General features: G+C 49.2%; 1 protein-coding gene across 1 annotated transcript in view; it reads right to left on the bottom strand.

Annotated features, from left to right (window-relative positions):
• Nucleotides 1–3,062: 3,062 nt before the first annotated feature.
• The window catches only part of LOC105089063 (uncharacterized), a 130,791-nt gene continuing 115,203 nt past the window's right edge, over nucleotides 3,063–18,650 (bottom strand). The window contains exons 63-71 of the mRNA XM_064478760.1: nucleotides 17,615–17,799; nucleotides 17,438–17,535; nucleotides 14,473–14,657; nucleotides 12,695–12,900; nucleotides 12,399–12,567; nucleotides 11,666–11,775; nucleotides 11,278–11,394; nucleotides 10,995–11,136; nucleotides 3,063–4,801 (exon numbers count right to left, since the gene is read on the bottom strand). Of these exons, the coding sequence (XP_064334830.1) occupies nucleotides 4,797–4,801; nucleotides 10,995–11,136; nucleotides 11,278–11,394; nucleotides 11,666–11,775; nucleotides 12,399–12,567; nucleotides 12,695–12,900; nucleotides 14,473–14,657; nucleotides 17,438–17,535; nucleotides 17,615–17,799 (1,217 nt within the window). The 3' untranslated portion in view covers nucleotides 3,063–4,796. The remainder of the gene's footprint in view (nucleotides 4,802–10,994; nucleotides 11,137–11,277; nucleotides 11,395–11,665; nucleotides 11,776–12,398; nucleotides 12,568–12,694; nucleotides 12,901–14,472; nucleotides 14,658–17,437; nucleotides 17,536–17,614; nucleotides 17,800–18,650) is intronic.

The raw sequence follows: 18,650 nt of genomic DNA, 5'->3' as shown, positions 1-18,650 counted from the left end.
TGCTTCCAAGGAGAAACAGGCTAAGGCACACATCACACCCGAGAGCCCCCGAGGCAGCGGGAACTCACTGGAAAGCATCCTTTGCATTAAACAAGGGTCCTGCTCCTCTCCGGGCAGCTGAATTCCAAGTTTTACTGGCCAGAGTGCTTCCCTGTGACCTCATTTCCACCCACTCCTTCCCTGTCTTTAAAAGATAATTGACAAGTGAGGTTAGGTAATAAAAACTGACTCGGTTTTTCCTAAGATGTGTGTTGACGGAGTCACTTCCCTCCTCACTTTGACGAGGGTCAACATGAACTGGTTTTCCTCTTCCACTTCTGCTGTAAAACTCAGGCTCACACCTGAATTAATGGCCACACTATAATTTGGTCGTAACCCCAACATATGGCAAGAATGGGACTGATGGAGGTAAAATATGCCACGTTGGTGTAAGGGTTATTTTGAGCTGAGGTCAGTTGAGAAGATGCAGATAAAAGAAAAGCTCTGCCCTCCCTCTATTTGCCTAAAACCAAGACATAATTTGTAAAGGTGCCCCCTCCCCCCGCCTTTCTCTAGCAGGACAGAGGCTAATCATTGGAGGCGATGCTAGACCCTTGTCCACATAGACAAATTTACCTAACAAACCCTGCCCCAAATTAGCCCTTCTCTACCCTTAATTCCCCATATATTTACCTTCCCACCACAATTTACTTCCCCTAGAAGCTCCAAGTCCTATCCCTTTGTCTTGTCACTTCTCTAAAGATGTATTGTTCTTTTTCTTTTATTGAAGTATAATTGATTTACAATGTTGTGTTAGTTTCTGGTGTACAGCATAGTGATTCAGATAGATAGATAGATAGATAGATAGATAGATAGATAGATAGATAGATAGATAGATTGATAGATTCTAGTTCATATGCTTTTTCATTATAGGCTATTACAAGATGTCCTGATTGTTCAAGTTCTCACCACCGCTTGGAGTTACTCATCGCTGAGTTTTCCCATGTGCATCCGTGAGGCAGGTGCTCATGTACTTGTTTGTTTTTCTCTTGTCAAATCTGTCTTTGGTCGGTCTCCTTGGCAAGCCCCCAGCCAATGAACCTAAGATGGGAAGGCGAAAAGGATTTTTTTCCCCTCCCCTACCGAAGTTTCTTCCAGCTTGCATGTTATTCTCCCTGAAGCTAAAACTCCAGCCTCAAGCAGGAAAGGGGACTTGCCTCCTCACCGAGGAGCACCCACCTCCTTCCTCCTCTTCCTCGCTCACTGCTGTCCCCACCTTCGCACACCCTCTGGGCTTCTGTCCCTATAAACATGCACTGCTCACTCCTCCCCTATGACTCGATTTCAGAAAAAAAATTCTTTGAGTCTCTTATTTCCTTTCTTTCAGAAAATTGTAGTAAAATACATATAACATAAAATTTACCATTTTAACCATTTTTAAGTGGGTAATTCAGTGGCATTAAATACCCTGACAGTGTTGTACAACCATCACCACCATCCATCTCCAGAACTTTTTCATCTTCCTCAACTGAAACTCTAGACTCATTAAACCTTAACCCCCCACCCTCCCTCTCCCCAACAACCACCATTTTATCTTCTGTCTCTATGAGTCTGACTACTCTAGGTGCCTCAGAGAAGTGGAATCCCACAGTATTTATCCTTTCATGTCTGGCTTACTTCACTTAGCATGTCTTCAAGGTTCATCCATGTTGTAAAGATAGGTCAGAATTTTCTTCCTTTTTAAAGGATGAATAGTATTCCATTGTCTGGAGAGACTTTTTTTTTAAACCCATTCATTCATTGATAGACATTTGGGTTGTATCCTTCCTTCCTCCCTCTCATCCCCCTTTTTAATTTTTAAAACATCATAATTATAAAGGAAATTTTAAAAGAAAAATAACCAGCTACACGCCACGCCCTTCCTATATAAACTCTTTCCATTTTCCCCTATTCTCTACCAGTTTTTTTCCATATGCAGTCATTCTTAGTGCAGACTTTTATTCAGTCTTGTCTTTTCTGTTTTACTTGGGGCCGAATCCTTTTTTTTTTTTCCTTCGTGTTAATACACTGCCTCATGCTGAACTTTTTGACAATCTTGAGTTCAAGACAGTGTTGGCAACTAACACACCACAACTTTAAAAAATCATCTGTTGACTGTTTTTAATTTTGTATTATCTTGAGTAATGAAATTATTTTGAAATCTCTTGGAATCATTCATGTCTCCCTTCCCTCCTTTGTTTTGGACAAAGGCCCAGGAGTGGGCTTGTTAGGTCAAAGGAATAAATGGTTTTAAGACTTTTGAAACATACTGCCAAGGTTGTACCATTGAAACTGTCCTTTACAGGATTTGAAGGGAGGGGTTTTTTGACCGCCTCACCCATTCTAGGTATAGTCATTTATGTACCTATTTTGCAATGTAATAGATTATAAAGAAAATTTTCTGTACTTGTTCTTTGTATGTTGTAGATATGAATATTTATAGGTATTTTTTAACGGAATCATTCCCTTTCTGTTTCTCTTTAAACTCCGCACATACGTGTGCACACTCACTCACACACCCCAGATTGCCAGGCGGTGATGTCAAGGGAGACGTGCCCTCCCCCCGGGGTCCCTGCCGGTGCCCAGCCCACTGCTGGGTTCCCGGTAAGTGTGTGAGGGACAGAGCTGAGAGGCAGGCTGGGAAGTCTGCAGTTTCCTCTCTGGACTGGAAATCACTGAATCGTCGCACAGATTTAGAAACTTACAGGAGGTGTCATTGCAAACTGTGGGTGCCCCAGTCTCCAGCCCGCTCAGGCCCCTGCATTCCAGAGATTTATCTTTCGTTGTGAACTGTCTCCTTCCCTCCTCCTCCAGAGTTCCCAATAACAAGGCCTAGCACAGAACCTCAGATGGTTGTGGGTGAATTTCCGACTGGGTGTGACATGGCTTATGGGCCATTTTGATGCGTATTAGGACAAAATGAACAAGCGCTACATATTATGGTTTGGGACATGGCTGAAGTTAATTTCACTCTTTCTCAAAGTAAATGGCAGACTGCAGGCACACCTCAGAGACAGCAGGGGCTGGGTTCCAGGCCACCGCAAGAGAGTCACACAAAGTTTTTGGCTTCCTACTACGTATAAAAGCTACGTTTATACTATACAGTAGTCTATTAAGTGTGCAATAGCATTGTGTCTAAACAAACAATGTGCATCCCTCAATTAAGTACTTTATTGCTAAAAAATGCTAACTAGCTGTCATAGTAACATCAAAGCTCACAGGTCACCATAATACATATAATAACAGTGAAAAAGTCTGAAATATTTTGAGAATTACCAAAATGTGACACAGAGACATGAAGCAAGCAGTGCTCTTAGAAAAGGTACTGATGGAGTTCCTTGATGCAGGGTTGCCACATGCCTTTGATCTGTTAAAAAACCCGCTGTATCTGCAAAGTGCTGTAAAATGAGGTGCACCTGCGTGCGGCACAAGGCTAATGTGAAAGCAGAAGAGGGAAGGTGGAGGCTGGGCAGCCTTGGGGGCAGACAGGCCCAGATCATGCCAGCCTGGCCGTCTGCTAGCTGTGTGACCTTGGGTAAGCCCCCTGGGCTCCCTGAGCCTGCTGCTTCTTCCATTACACGGGATCATCCACCCCTCATCAGGTTATTAATAAGGTCTGAGAAGAGAGCAAACATCTTTCAAAGAGCAGTGCTTGGACTCTGGGGTCTTTTGGTTGTAGCCATGGCAACACGGTGCAAGCTCAGTCATGGCACCCCTTCCCCCTCTCTTCCTTCCGGAGTATGGGAACGGGCAGTTCTGGCTTCCCCATTCCCATTCACTCCGGAAAACGCTAAGAGTCTCTAGAGTTCCTTCTTCTCATCTTCACTGAGCACCTGCTGTGGGTCAGGGAGGCCAGGGACAGCCGAGCCTCGCGTCTGGCCTTCTGGTCACCCCACTCCTCGAGGCTGACACTTCTTCACCTGTCACTCTGGAATCTGGACACTAGAACTCAGTTTCGAGAGGGCTCTGGGGGCCCCCTACTGGCAGGAGGTTTCACAGCCACTCAAGGCCCACCCCGCATCTCGCCAGTGGATGGCTGACCCCAGCAATCTAATGGATGCCTTCTTGGATTCTGCCAGCTTTATTTTTCAGTTGAAAACTCAAGGGTAAAGCCTCCCCCCGGCCCCCCCCCCCCAAAAGTGAACAGCTTTGAAGGCTGCATACTTGGGGTCTGAGTGCCCAGGTGCCCATAGCATCCACTGGCCCTTCTCAAGTGCCCCCTGAAACAATGAGACCGAGAGTCAGGATCTAACCCAAAGAGGGAAGCACCCAACCAGCCTTGGGATTAAGGGATTTGGGACCATCAATTCCCTCAAGGAGCCTCAGGCCTTAGGGGAGACCTGTGCAGAGGGCAGGGGAAGCCAGTCCTGGTCTAGAAAGACCCTGGGGCAGTCTGGCTCATACAGCAAAGGCTTTGGAGACAGCAGCTGAATGAGTGAATAAACATCTTGGACAGGAAGAGTTGCTGGCATGGCTCTCTCCCTCCAGAGGTGGGTCCTGCGGGTTGGGCTGTCTCCTAGACCACAGTGCAGGTGCTGAGGAAGGTGGAGAATTATCCAGACCAGTGTGGGCTTTACTGCTCCCAGAAAGCATTTTGAAATCATTGACTAATGGCTCTTCTTTCCTGGATCTGTATTTTTCCTGATCTTCTCTGAGCTTCCTGTTTTTTTATGCTGGTCATTCTGCCCCAGACAAGAACTGTGACCTTGGTGATGGAACGGGTTTGTGGTAGGTGAGTCTGAAATCCTTGGCAGCCTGGTGCTGGCTCAGGCAAAATCTCAAACTGCAAAGAGAAGAGAAGAGAAGTAATGCTTTGCTTTGGGCCCAGAAGGCAGGCAGTGCCCTCTGTTTCCCTGAATTGAGCTGGGGGCTCCTGTTACAGCCCCTGGCACTCTGCAGGCCCAGCAGTGTCAGGCCTAGAGTGGCTCTCACTGAAAGGACATCTCCCCCTTTGGAAGAGCAGCAGGTGTGGTTAGATGGCTCCCTGTACCTGCAAAACAGAGAAGCAAGATGTGCCCCCCCCCCGGGTGCCAGGAGTCCCCAACTTGGAGGAAGGCTGATCCCTAGCACGTGATGCTTTGGGAGCATGGAGGCTGCACCCAAATTAGGGGGAAAGGGGAGTTCAGGGGCTGAATCCTGATGGAGAGAGGGTATCCAGGTCATGAAAGTAGCAGGGACATTCAAGTGTTTCCAGAACATTTGGTGACCTCTGAATGACTTCTCTGCACTTTCAGAAGGAACCAGCCTTACCTCTTGGATCTTCAGCCCACACTGGAGCATGGACCTTTTCAACGTAGGGGTCATAGACCCAGGCACCCTCTGCACCCTCTCTGGGCAAGTCAGGTGAGTTTTAATCCCTGTATGTCATTTCTCTTTTTCTTTTTTGATCTTATAAAGTGGGATGGGGTCATTAATACAGTATATAATAGAAGCAGAGACAGAGTCTCTTTATCTTCTTGCTGACCTTAAAGGGACTGCTTCTGGTGTTTCTCCATCAACTGTGACGTTAATGGCTGGATACCCAATACCTTAAGTTATCAGGTTAAGGAAAGTCCCTCCAAATCCTCATTTGCCAAGAGAATTTTTAAAAAAGAAAATATGAGCATCAGAGAATTTCATTAAGTGCCTTTTCTGTCATCTGTTGATACTATATTTTTGGTTCTTTTCCAGATATGATATTACACTTCTAATAATTTCTAGTTCCCTGCCAGCATTTACAGTCTGTGTTAGATAAACCCTGTTCTGAATTCCTGTGGGTGTCTATTGTCTGTGCTGGTTCTCGCTCTTAGAATTTTGTCTCTTTAAGTGTGTTCATTTTTTATAACTACAGCGTTTGTAAGTACAGTGTTTATAGTTGTATTACCACGCCTAGCATATGAAGTAGATGCTCAGAAAAAGTTTTTTAATTCAAAAAGTCCTTGGTTGTGGCAAAATATACATAACATAAAACCTACCACTTAACCATTAAGTGCACGGGTCAGCAGTGCTAAGTACATTCACATGGTTGTGCAACCCGTCTCCAGAACTCTCTTCATCTTGCAAACCTGATCCCCATTAAATAACTACCATTACCCACTTAGACTAGCCCGTGGCAACCACCACTTTACATTCTCTATGAATTTGACAACTCCAGGTACCTCATATAAGGGCACTCATAGACTATTTGTCCCTTTGTGACTGGTTTATTTCGCTCACCATATTGTCCTCAAAGTTCACCCATGTTGTAGCATGTGTCAGTATTTCCTTCCTTGTTAAGGCTGCGTAATATTCCATAGTGTGTGTATACATACACACACATTTTATTTATCCATTCAGTTGATAGACGCTTTGTAACTTTTGGCTGTTGTGAATAATGATGCTATGGTGAGTGTACAAATACCTCTTTGAGATCCTGCCTTCAGTTCTTTTGAGTGTATACCCAGAAGTGGAATGGCTGGATATGGTAATTTAATTTTTAATTTTTTTGAGGAACCGCCAACATGTTTTCCATACTGGCTGCACCATTTTACATTGCCACCAACGGTACACAATGGTTCCAATTTCTCCACATCTTTAACACTATTTTCTAATTTTTTGATAGTAGCCATTTTAATAGATGTGTTTGTATCTCATTGTGGTTTTGATTCACATTTCCCTAATGATTAGTGATGCTGAGTATCTTCTCATGTACTTGCTGGCCATTTGTACAGCTTCTTTGGAGGAATGTCTATTCAACTCCTTTGACCATTTTTAAAACAGGCTGAGTTGTGGAAGTTCTTTATGTGTTTGGAATATTAACCTCTTATCAGATAAGATTTGCAAATGTTTTTTCCCATTCCATAGGCTGCCTTTATACTAAGAAATCATTGCCGAACCCAATGTCATTAAAATTTCTAAGAGTTTTATAGTTTTAGTTCTTACATTTATGTATTTGATCCACTTTGAGCTAAGGTTTTTATATGGTATAAGGTAAGGGTCCAACTTAATTCTTGTGCATGTAGATATCCATTTTTCCCGACACCGTTTGATGAAAAGACTACTTCCTCCATCGAATGGTCATGACATCTATGTCAAAAATCGTTTGACCATATGTGCAAGGGTCTACTTCTGGGCTTTGCTATGCCTTTGGTCTGTATGTCACCAGTGCCACACCGTTTTGATTACTGTAGCATATGTTACAAGTTTTGAAACCAGGAAGTGTGAGTCCTCTAACTTTGTTCTTTTTCAAGATTGCTTTGGCTATTTGGGGTGCCTCTGAGATTTCGTATGCATTTTCGGGTAGGTTTTTTTATTTCTGAAAAAAAAAAAAAAAGCCATGGGATTTTTGTCAGAAATTGCATTAAATCTCTAGATCACTGAGCAGTATTCATACTTTAATGATATTAAGTCTTCCAATTCATGAACATGGGCTATCTTCCCATTTATTTGTATCTGCTTGAATTTCTTTCAGCAATGCTTTGTAGTTTTCAATGTAAGAGTTTTTCACCTCTTCAGTTAAGTTTATTCCTAAGTATTTTGTTCTTTTTGATACTATTATAAATAGAATTATTTTCTTAATTTCCTTTTTGGATTGCTCATTGTTAGTGTATAGAAACGATTGATTTTTGCGTGTTGATTTTATATTCTGCAACGTTGCCAAATTTGTTTACCAATTCTAACAAGGTTTTAAAATTTTTCAATCTTTATGGTTTTCTACATATGTATAAGATCCTGTCATTTGAAAACAGAGAAAACTTCTTCCTTTACAGTTTGGATGCTTTCTGTTTCTTTTTCTTGCCTAATTGTTCTGACTAGGACTTCCAATGCTATATTAAACAAAAGTGGCAAAAGTAGGCATCCTTGTCTTATTCCTGATCTTAGAGGAAAAGCTTTCAGTCTTTTACCATTGAATATGGCGTTATCATCTGCAGGCTTGTCACATGTGGCCTTTATTATGTTAAGGTAGGTTCCTTTTATTCTTAGACTGTTGAGTATTTTTATCATGAAAGGGTGCTGAATTTTGTCAAATGTTTTCTCTACATCAATTTCAGAAGATCGTGTGTTTTTTATTCCCTTTTATTCTGCTAATGTGGTATATACTACATTGATTTTCCTATGTTGAACCGTCTTTGCATTTCAGGAACAACCCCACGTGGTTGTGGTGTAGAATCCTTTTCCTGTGCTCTTGATTTCTGTTTGCCAATATAGTCATCCCTCAGTATCCATGGGGATTGGTTCCAGGACCCCCCCCCCCCCCCGAGATACCAAATCTGGAGATGCTTAAGTCCCTTATACAAAATGACACAGTGTTTGCATATAACCTATATATATCCTCCTGTATAGTTTAAATGATCTATAGATTACTTATAATACCTAATATAATGTAAATGCTATGTAAATTTTGCCAGTATGGATTTTTTTTTTTAATATTTCCAACCTGTTGTTGGTTGAATCTGTGGATGTAGAACCCATAGATATGGAGGGCAAGCTGTATTTTTTTTTTTTTGAGGATTTTTGCATCTATGTTCATCAGGGGTATTATTCTGTAGTTTTCTTGAAGTGTCTGTAGCTTTGGTATCAAGATAATTCTGGCCTCATAAAATGGATTTGGAGATGTTCCCTCTTCAATTTTTTGGTACGAGTTTGAGGAGGCTTGGTTTTAAGTCTTTAAATGCTTGATAGAAGTCACTAGTGAGACTATCTGGCCCAGGGCTTTTCTTTGTTGGGAAATTTTTGATTACTGAGTCAATTTTCTTGCTAGTTACAAGTCTGTTTAGATTTCTGTTTCTTCATGATTCAGCTTTGGCAGGTTATATATCTCATCTCTAGGAATTTGTCCATTTCATTTAGGTTGTCCAATTTGCTGTCATACAAGTGTTCATAGTACTTTTTCCTAATCCTTTTTGGTTCTGTAAAAATCAGTCGTAATGGCCCCTATTTCATTTCTGATTTTACTGACTTTTGAGTCGTCTTTTTTTATATTAGTCTATCTAGCTAAAGATTTGTCAATTCAGTTGATCTTTTAAAAAAAAAACACAAACAACTTTTGGGATCATTATTTTCTTTCTTGTTTTTCTATTCTCTACATTTATCTCTGCACTAATCTTTATGATTTCCTTCCTTTTGCTAGCTTCAGGTTTGGTTTGTTCTTTTCCTGGATCCTTAAGGAGTAAAGTTAGGGTGTTGATTTGTGCTCTTCTTTAATGGAGGGATCTACAACGATACATCTCCTTCTTAGCACTGCTTTCTCTAGAGCCCATACTTCTGGTATGTTGTGTTTTTATTTTCATTTGTCTCAAGATATTTTCTAATTAACCTTGTGATTTCTTTGACTCATGGGGTGTTTGAGTATGTTGTTTAATTTTGTACAATTTGTGATTTTTTTTTTCCCAGTTCTGCCATTTTTAGTTTCCACTGTGACTGGAAAATAGTTCGTATAATTTCAATTTTTTAAAAGTTATTTAGATTTGTTCTGTGACCTAACATGTGGTCTATCCTGAAGAATGTTCAGTGTGCACTTGAGAAAAACAAGATACCCTGCTGTTGTTGGGTGGAGTACTGTGTACATCTCTGTTAGGTCCACTCAATCTGTCATGTTGTTCAAGTTCTCTAGTTCTTTATTGCTTGCCTCTCTATTCATTCTTGGACTGTGCTTTTACTGTTACTGTTTTTATGGAGTATCTTTTTCCATCCTTTCACTCTCAACCTATGTGTGTCCTTAGATCTAAAGTGCATCTCTTGGAGGCAGCACAAATTATTGTATTTTTTAGCTCCAGAATGTTTTGGGTTCTTTGTAACGTCTTTGCTGATACTCTCAATTTGCTCAGATACTGTTTTCCTGGTTTCACTTAGTCGCCCACCCATCCTTCTTCTCCTGCTGACTGAACATATTTAAGATGGTTATTTTAAAGTCTCTGTTGAGTCTCAAGGCCTCTATTTTTTGAGTTTGTTTCCAGAGATTTACTCTGTCTGGGCCCTGTCTCCCTGTTTCTCATTTAATCGGGTTTTCCAGTTAACAGAATCAACAGCAGAAGAGAACATTAGTTAAGTTTTAAATCTCAGGGAATATTTTCATTTCTAGAAGTTATCTTTGATAATCCCTAATTCTAGCATCCAAAGATTTTGGAGAAAGATTTTCTCCTTGACCAAACTCTACTCAGGTTTCTTAGAACTCCTCTCAACTAGGCCCTGATTTTTAGGCTTCCATTGTCATCTCTGCATTGTCCAATTTTGGCAGGAATTCTGTTAAGTCAGTTTAGCAGAATTCCCACCCTCCACAGCTGATCACCTCGACATCTGATAGGAGTCCTCACCTGGTGATGTCTCATCACCGTGGCCTGCCTTCAGCAAGAATCCTGTTAGGCCAGGTTAGCCAGAATCTCCCTCACCCCTGATGTTTCTTCTTAGTAATTTTCCATCCCCTGATCCCCACCCTGCTCCTGGACTATAAATCCCCCCTTTTCCCTGTTGGACTAAGAGCTGAGCCCAGTCTTTCTCCCCCTACTGCAGTGGACCCCTATACCTATCACCACAGATCCCCGAATAAAGCCTGCCTTACTGTTCTTTCATGAGTGTTATGGGTACTTCTAACAGGGTTACACTGCTGTGGTCTGGTGCAGTTGCTGACTTCCGTGTCTGTGTAGTGGGGCTTTAGCCACAGGAATCATGCATGACATTGGGGACCCCTGGGCACACATGCACCCATTGTAGAGTGTACATTCAAACCTCCTAATGGCAGGTCTGTGGTTATAAGTTTTCAGGAGGTGACTATCTCTTATAGCTGCCTGACCTCCCAGAGCTATTGTCTCCTGTGCCAGAGGTCACAGGGCTTGCTAGACGTGGCTGGACCTCTTTTTCTTAGTAAGTACTCCTTTGCACATAGCTTTGTTTTGACTCTTATTAGCTCACTGTATGACAACTGAGTGCCTATCCCCTTGGCAGGAGCTAAGAGAAAGGACCTGGTTTTCCCTCTGGGCTGGAAGGCAGGGGTCCTAGTGCTTGCTGGCCATGCAGCTTACCACACTGTGGAGGAGGGTCCATGGGCACGAATCCCCGGGCACACAGGTGAATGTAGGTGGCCGCCAGGGTGCAGGCAGTTTGGAGCTCTTGGGTGCCACAGGTGTCCTGGAGGCACAGGTTGAGGAAGGGTGTGGGGTCCACCTGAAATCGAGCTGCAGTCAGTGTCCTTGCCCACCACACTCTTGGGAGTAGCACAGAGGAGGGGTGTAGGCTAGACGGGGGCAAGGGCCTTCTTTGTCCCGTGGTCCACCTGCTGAATGGCCACCACAGCCTCACACTCACCACCCCGAAGCAGTTCCCCAGGCTGGAGTAGGGGTCCTGGAAGAAAGCCTGGCAGGTGGGGCTCTGTCCTAGGCATGCCAGCTGAGTCTTCTCCACGGCCCTGCAGTCACTACCCACCTGGCGGGATGAACCCAAGACTCAGGCCTCTTGCCTGGACCTCTTTCCTCTTGGGCAGCTCCACCAGGTGCAGCAGCCTTGAGAGGGGACAACCATCCCTCGGCTCGGATGGGGGCCACACCTGCACCCTGCTCTGGTCCATGGCCCATCCACACAGACCCTTCCTGCTCCAGGGCACACCTGACCACACCTGTTTCCAATCTCCACCCCCAGTGGCGTGCCCTAGTGATGACGCCCAAGCCCGAGGGGGAAGGGCTGCCAATCGGCTCACCTGCCAGGCAAGCGTGAACTCCTCCAGGCTGTTGGCCACCGAGCCGTCCGGCAGCATCAGCTCATTGTCTGCCTCATTGTCATTGGTGCCCAGGAAGCCGGCGGACAGGCCTGTGGGGCAGGGAAGGGAGGGCAGGCCATGAGAGCCTGCTGGACAGGGTCAGTGGTGGGTCTGGCTAAGCCCTACGCCCTCCACGCCTGACCCCTGCAACACCAGCCCTCCGAACCTTCACCAGAGGGAGAGGAGAAAAGGGACTGAGGAAAGATTTGTGCTCCGCCCCAGGCCTCCCCTGTCCAGCATCCCCATCCTGAGTGGCCGGGAGGTGTTCCCAGAGAAGGGGGAGAAACGCGGGGCCACAGCCCTGGGCTTAAAGCCCGGCTCTGGGGCTCGTGGCCGTGGGAGCAGGGGCCAGTAAATTAACCTCGGTCGGGCCATCTGTCCCAGGGGACGACAGTGGGAGGCTCACGCAGAGAGGCTCGGACTGTGTGTATTATAGCGCCTGAAGCAGGGCCGCAGTCACCCAGCAGGGCTGCATCAAGAGCTGCGCTGCCCCTGGAGTAAGGAGTGTCCCAGTGCAGGAGCTCAAAGGTGGGAGAGACAGCCTTTGACTCTTCCGGTTGCGAGCCCCCAGCCTCCCAAGGACACAGAGTGCTGTCCACCGGGATCTGTCGGTCTCAGCCCTGGAAGCTGACCCCGCCCTGGCTTAAAGCTGCCAGCAGGGGCCCAAACCCACCGTGCTGCCAGACGCCCAGAGTCAGGCTGCAGAGGCCGGCTTGGACGTCACAGGCGATGGAGACGCCGTCCTCACTGGTCAGCTCGATCCTGGTCTTGGCAGGAGGCGGAGGCAAAACCAGGTCCAGACAGCTCTCCCCAGGCAGGGAGTTGTTGTACAGCCTGTAGGTCTGTGGGCCAGACAGGGGCTGAGCAGGACAGGTGATGTGCTCCACGGGGCACAGGCATGCGGGCGTGACAGCCCACAGGGCGGCCTGTGTCCTTGGTGGCCGGCCCCTCCCACTCTCGCACACTCACCTTCAGGCTGGGGTAGAAGACCAGGGTGCTGCGGTTCAGCGCTACAGTCAGGGACGTGAGCCCTGAGCCTGCCCGGCTCAGCGTCAGTGAGAACGTGTCGTGAGCGAAGTCCCTGGCCAGCAGCAGGCTGCCACAGTGGGTGCTGAGACCCCACACCCGGCCGTCAAAGGTCACCACGTGCCTGGCCCCAGCCACCACAGCATGGTCTGGGGGAAAGAGGCCAGAGGCAGGTGAGCAGGGCCCACTGTGCCCACTGCATGGGGGCCCTGAGCCCCCGGGGCACCCCAGGGTGTCCAGGTCCTGCTCCTTGGCCTGTGTGTCCTCAGGGGCAGTCCCATGTGGGGAGGGGGGTGTCTGTTCCCAGGAACCCTGGGCTTCAAGATGACTTGAGGTCTAGAGGTGCCCCAAGATGAACAGTCTACAGCCAAGCTGGCAATAAAAAGGGACCAAGGACTGGTACACCCTCCAGCACGGTAAGCCTCGGAAACTCTGCACTGAGCGAAAAGCCCATTAGAGACGAGCACGGTTCCGTCCACACACAGTGTCCAGAATAGGCAAACGCTATCAGACACAGAGACAGAAAGCAGGCTGGGGGTAGCCAAGGGATGGGGGCACTGAGAGCTAAGGGATGTGGGGTAATGACGATGTTCTGCAGCTGACTGTGACGGTGGATAGACGCCTCTGTGAAGAGACAGAAGCCACTGAATCGGTGACTTTACATGGGCAACTTGGGTGGTATGTGAATTAGATCTCAATGAAGCAACTGCAGGAGACAGACATATTCACCGTTAAAAATTATATATATACACACATATATGGGGCAAAAGGCTCCATCCAACAGGAGGAGGTGCCATGTTGGCTGGGCTCTGCCCTCTTCACCAGAGAGGGTTGGTTCTGAGCCATCACCGCTGCTTAGGTCGGGGGTGGGGAGTGGATAAGAGAATCACCACCTGTTGAACACACGCCAGGACCAGGTACCTGCCACTTACTGGCCGTGATGGCTTCTCAGGGTGTCAGAGCCGAAGGTCACAGGCCAGCCCGAGGTCACACATATGGAACCGAAAGGCCAGGCTGTTTCCAGTCAACGCTTTGCATAGTGGATAAGTACCCTGACTCTAGGAGGGCACCCCCCCACCCACCCGAGCCGCCGCGTTCCCACCTGGGCGATCACAAGACCCCACACTACACACCAGCCCTTGCCAAGGCCTGGGAGCCACGACGGCCCACCGACTTGAGACCCTCCCCGGCACCCAGGGTACATGCTTGGTACCACACGAGTGAGCCACGCTGCCTGCTCCAGTCCCAGAGAGGTGCGAAGGCTCACCAGAGCACACCCAGGGGAGGACCGAGGCAAACTCCCAGGGCCTCCAAGCCCCCTGAGCGGGTCCCGGCATTGCCTGCAGCTCCAGGCCTTGCCTGACGACAGTCTGGACTCAATAGTGGCTTCTGGCTACAACTGGAGGGTTGCCTCTTGCTTCTCCTGCAGGGTCCGCCGGGAGGAAGCTGGCCTGGAGCCCTCAGCCACTCACCACACCTCCCTGCACGCTCCAGGCTCTTGTTCTGGATGAAAGCCTGAATCTGCAGCCCCACCCTAGTCCTGTTTGACCTTGGGAAGCCCAGTACCCTCTGGGCTCAGCTGGGGACCAGATGGGCCCAGCACAACAATGCTAAGCCTTCCCTGGGTGACCGAGGAACAATCCCACTGTCCGTCTGCCCTGCCAGGTCCTCCTCCCGCATCCCGCAGGGGCTCCCAGGGAGGAGGGCGGCGCAGGACGCACATCCAGAGGGGCTCCCCTGCAGGTGGCGTCTGAGCCGGTGGTACCCAGCCAGCATGCTGGTCCTGTACAGCTCTCGGAGCGGCCGCAGCAGCTTCTCCTCCACCAGGTGGCTGGTCACGCGGGCCACATCCAGGGGCTCGTCTCCCGCAGGCAGCAGCGGCAGCGTCACCACCACTGAGCGGTCCCTGGAGGGAGCACGGAGGAGCTGGGAGACCCCAGCCCAAGCTGAGCCTGTCAGAGCCTTACTTTCTGCAGCTACAGAACAGCCACGTGGAAGTCTGGCATAAGCTTGACCTCTGCAGACCATCAGCCTCTTAGGGAGGAAACGGGCTTTGTTTTGGGCGGGGGTATAATGGGGTGGAGGTTGGCCATCCTATTTTAAGGATGCAGGTGTCTGATCTCGTGCTGGGGCCCGAATGTATGTGCTGTCCCCGAGAGCCTCGGATCAGCACGGGAACAGCCTTGTGTGTGGATCCCGAGGGACCGATGAGGGCAGCAAGGGTATCGGCAGAAGCAGGAGGTCAGAGCCAAAGGGAACCTGGAGCCAGAGGTTCCGCACTGAGGGAGGACACTGGCACTTTCTAGGGACGTATAAGACTGGTCCCATCGACCCCGGGGATCTGAAGGTGCAGGGAGACCCAGGCCACCTTGGGGTTCCCAGGGGACAAGGGATGCGTCACACCCTCCTGTAGGTGGGCCAATGGAGGGGGCAGGAGACATTTACCTTCCCCCCGAGCAGCCCAGGGAACCTGCAGTTTGGGGCAGGAGGTGGCCTGAATTCCTCTTATGGCACCAGCATCCGGTTGTGACCCTGTGCTGGGACACCCCCAGGGACAGGATCCCACTGTGTCCCCAGCAGCCCCTTCCCTTTTCAAGCAGCCTTGTCTGGTCCATCATTCTGCATCTGAACTAAAACACTGCCTTGCCTGCAGCGCCTCACCAGTAGCCTACGTTCTGACAGCAGCCTGGGCACCAGCTCCGGGGCAGGAATTTACACGCCCCACCTTTCCTATCTGGAGGGGAAACTCAGACACAAGAGCCGATCCAGGGTTGCCCCAGTTAGAGCTGGATTCAAGCTCAAGCTGCCCGCTGTGAGGCTGCCAGCTGTGGAGGAGGGACCTGTCACGGTTCTAGGCCCCCGTTCCCGGGAGGGCCTCCCCATGACCTGTCACTGAGGCTGGCTAGTAACTTCTCTAACAACTTCCAAACTGCTCTACGGCCCAGGCTTCCAAGTCAGCTGCCTAGGAAGGTCTTGATGGCTTCTCACACTCAACAAGTCCAGAAAAAAGCTCACCCACTCCCACCATGGTAGGCTGAACAACGGTCCCAAAGACACGCAAGCCCCTGTGACTGACAACTGCGTTCTTAGATGGCCAAAGGGACTTTGCAGGTGTGACTGTGTTAGGGATTTTGGGAAGGATTATCCAGGTGGGCCAATGGAGTCACAATAGACCTTATAAGAGAGGCAGGGGGGTCAGAGAGGAGATATAAGGACAAAAGTTAAAGGCGAGAAGGCGTTGCACTCTAGGCTTTGAAGATGGAAGTGGGGCCACGAGCCAAGGAAGGCAGGCAGCTGGAAAAGGTAAAGGAATGATTCTCCCCTGAGCCTCCGGGAGGAACCTGAAATTCATTTCAAATTTCTGATCTCCAGAGCGACACAAGAATAAATTTGTTGCTTTAAGCCACTGCACTTGCAGTAATTTGCTAGAGCAGCAATAGAAAACTAGCAAAGCTCTAGTCTGCACCCCCCCACCCTCATCATCCCCATTGCTGCATAAACAGATCCTCCATCCTAACAGCTGTCAAAGCCAAAACCCTTGGAGTCATCCCTGGCTCCTCTCTTCCATCACCTTCATTCAGTCTGTAAGGAAATCCTAGAGGCTTATCCTGAAAACATCCAGAACCTGACCACCTCATACTCCCTCCACGGCTGCCATTGCTCACAGAGCCACTCTCCTGTCTCGCCTGGACAACCACCACCAGGACCATTCTAAATTGGGCTCCCTACCTCTATGCTCCCCGTTCCTGTCCCCAGTCTTCATTCTCAACACGGGGGGCCAGAGGGATCTTTTTAAGTGAAAGGTAGATCATGTCCTTCCTCGGCTCAAAACCTCCTAAGAGTTCCCACTTTTGAGTAACAGACAAAGGTCTCGGGCTGCCTGGAACCCCATTAACTCTGAATCCTCCACCCTGCACTTCAGCCGTCCTGGTTTCCTTCATACTCATCAAGCAGGAGGTGCATCCCCACCCCTGGGCCTTTGCACCGGCTGTGCCCTCCTCCTGGAACTCTCATCAAGTGAAGAACACACGGCTCGCTCCCTCACCCTTCAAGCCCTGGTGCAAATGCTATTTTCTCCTTGAAGTCGACCACAGCCATGTTCCTTACAGCGCTCCTCCCTCAACCCACTTGTCCTGTCTTTTTTTTTTTTCTGTAGCATTTGGCACCTAACATACTAGCTGAGAGGCTGGTAGCCTACAGCCTGTGGCCAAATCCAGCCTGTGTCCCATTTTTGGACAGCCTGCAAGCTAAGAATATCTTTTACATGTTTAAAGGATTCTTTAAAAGACAAAACCAAATAAACAAGGGCTATGTGAGATACCATCTGGCTACAAAGCCGGAACACTTCACTCTCAGGTCTATTATAGGAAAGGTGTGCTGGCCCCTGGGGTCAATAACCTGGTCCCTGTTTTCAGTGACCATCTCCCCAGTCACCTGTGGACTCCATGATGGCCAGATCTGTCCCGTTCACCACTGCATCTGCAGCACCTAAAACAACGCCTGCTTAGAGGGCATACTCTTAAGATAACCTGTGGAATGAAGTCTTAAGTCTCAGTTTCCTCATCTGTAAAATGGGTACTGGGAAGGCCTCTGTAGCAGGGCTTTTGGGAGGAGCGAATGAGATGGAGGCATCCAGCAGGTGCCTGGGGTGGGGCAGCCCCTCAGGGAGGGACACATCCAAGTCACCTGGCCGAGAAGCGGTACAGGTCCAGCAAGGGTTTGCAGAGCCTCCTCAGTGCCTGTGAGATCACAGCTTCCATCCAAGACAGCATCTGCTCAGCGGCCTGGAGGGGTCGGGGTGTGAGAGCCAGCAGCGCCATCCCCGCCTGCAGGGCCGCCTTCCGCCCCCTCGCCCCACCTCACCAGCTCCAGGGCGCCCCTCACGGACTCTAGTGCTGCCCCGATGGGCCTGGACACCCAGGGCCCCGGCATCCGGGACACCCAGGCCTGCAGCCACTGCATGGCCTCCTCGGCCCGCTCCCGCCACACCTCGTCCAAGGGCCGCAGTGTCACCTCCAAGTAAGCGTCCTTCAGCGTGGCCAGGGGCCCTGCAGAGGCAGCCACAGCCCACCGTGAGGCCTCCCGGGGTCTGAGGACAGGGAAGATGCCATAGCCTGCATCCCAAGCCCAGACAGGAAAACCAGCCCCCTGACGACCAGGGATTCCAAGAAATAAAGAGCCTGTGACCTGGAATGAGGTGGCGGCACTAGAGATGGTGGAAAATAGCCCCGTGAGCCTGGGACTTCCCGCCACAAAGGCCTGTTCACAGGGTCGGCCCTGGGCTGGCGTCTGGGAGCCTGGATTTCAGGAGGGTCCCCATCCTTCCCAGCACGGATAAGGGGGCCTCGCTGTGCCTGGACGGCACAGGCAGTGTGGTTTAGGCTGAACACCCCTTCCTTCTGCGAGTCTGGAAGGTCAGTCTGTGCCCAGCAGAGGCTCCTGTGTGACCAGCCGCCCCCCCGGGAACAGCCTGGGCATGGGGTCTCCAACGAGCTCCCCTGCTGGACATTTGACAGGTGTTGTCACAATTCAAAGCTGGAGAGTTGAGGCCATCCTGTGTGCCCCCTGGGAGAGAAGACTCTGGAAGCTTGTATTTGGGCTCTCTCGGCCTTTGTCCTGCACATGGTTCTCTGCCAACCTGGCCCTGTATCCTTTCCCTGTGACAAATCACAGCCTTGCTGAGAACTGGGAGTCCTAGTGAATCCGCTAGGCTGGGGGCGGCCCTGGGATTCCGAAACAGAGGCACAAGCAGGGATGAGAAGACATTTAACAGCCAGTCTGGCCCAAGCACCAGTCAGTCATAAGGACACCCGCCCTGGTGCCAGGCAGGGTCCTGGGGGCTCCACGCTGGGCCAGCCGTCAGCCCTGGTGCTCCTGGACGGGGGAGAGGCCGGAGGTT

Source organism: Camelus dromedarius, chromosome 24, assembly GCF_036321535.1.
Source record: "Camelus dromedarius isolate mCamDro1 chromosome 24, mCamDro1.pat, whole genome shotgun sequence".
NCBI classification, from domain to species: Eukaryota; Metazoa; Chordata; class Mammalia; order Artiodactyla; family Camelidae; genus Camelus; species Camelus dromedarius.
The sequence above is the reverse complement of the archived record's forward strand: the minus strand, read 5'-3'. Positions and strand labels throughout refer to the sequence as shown.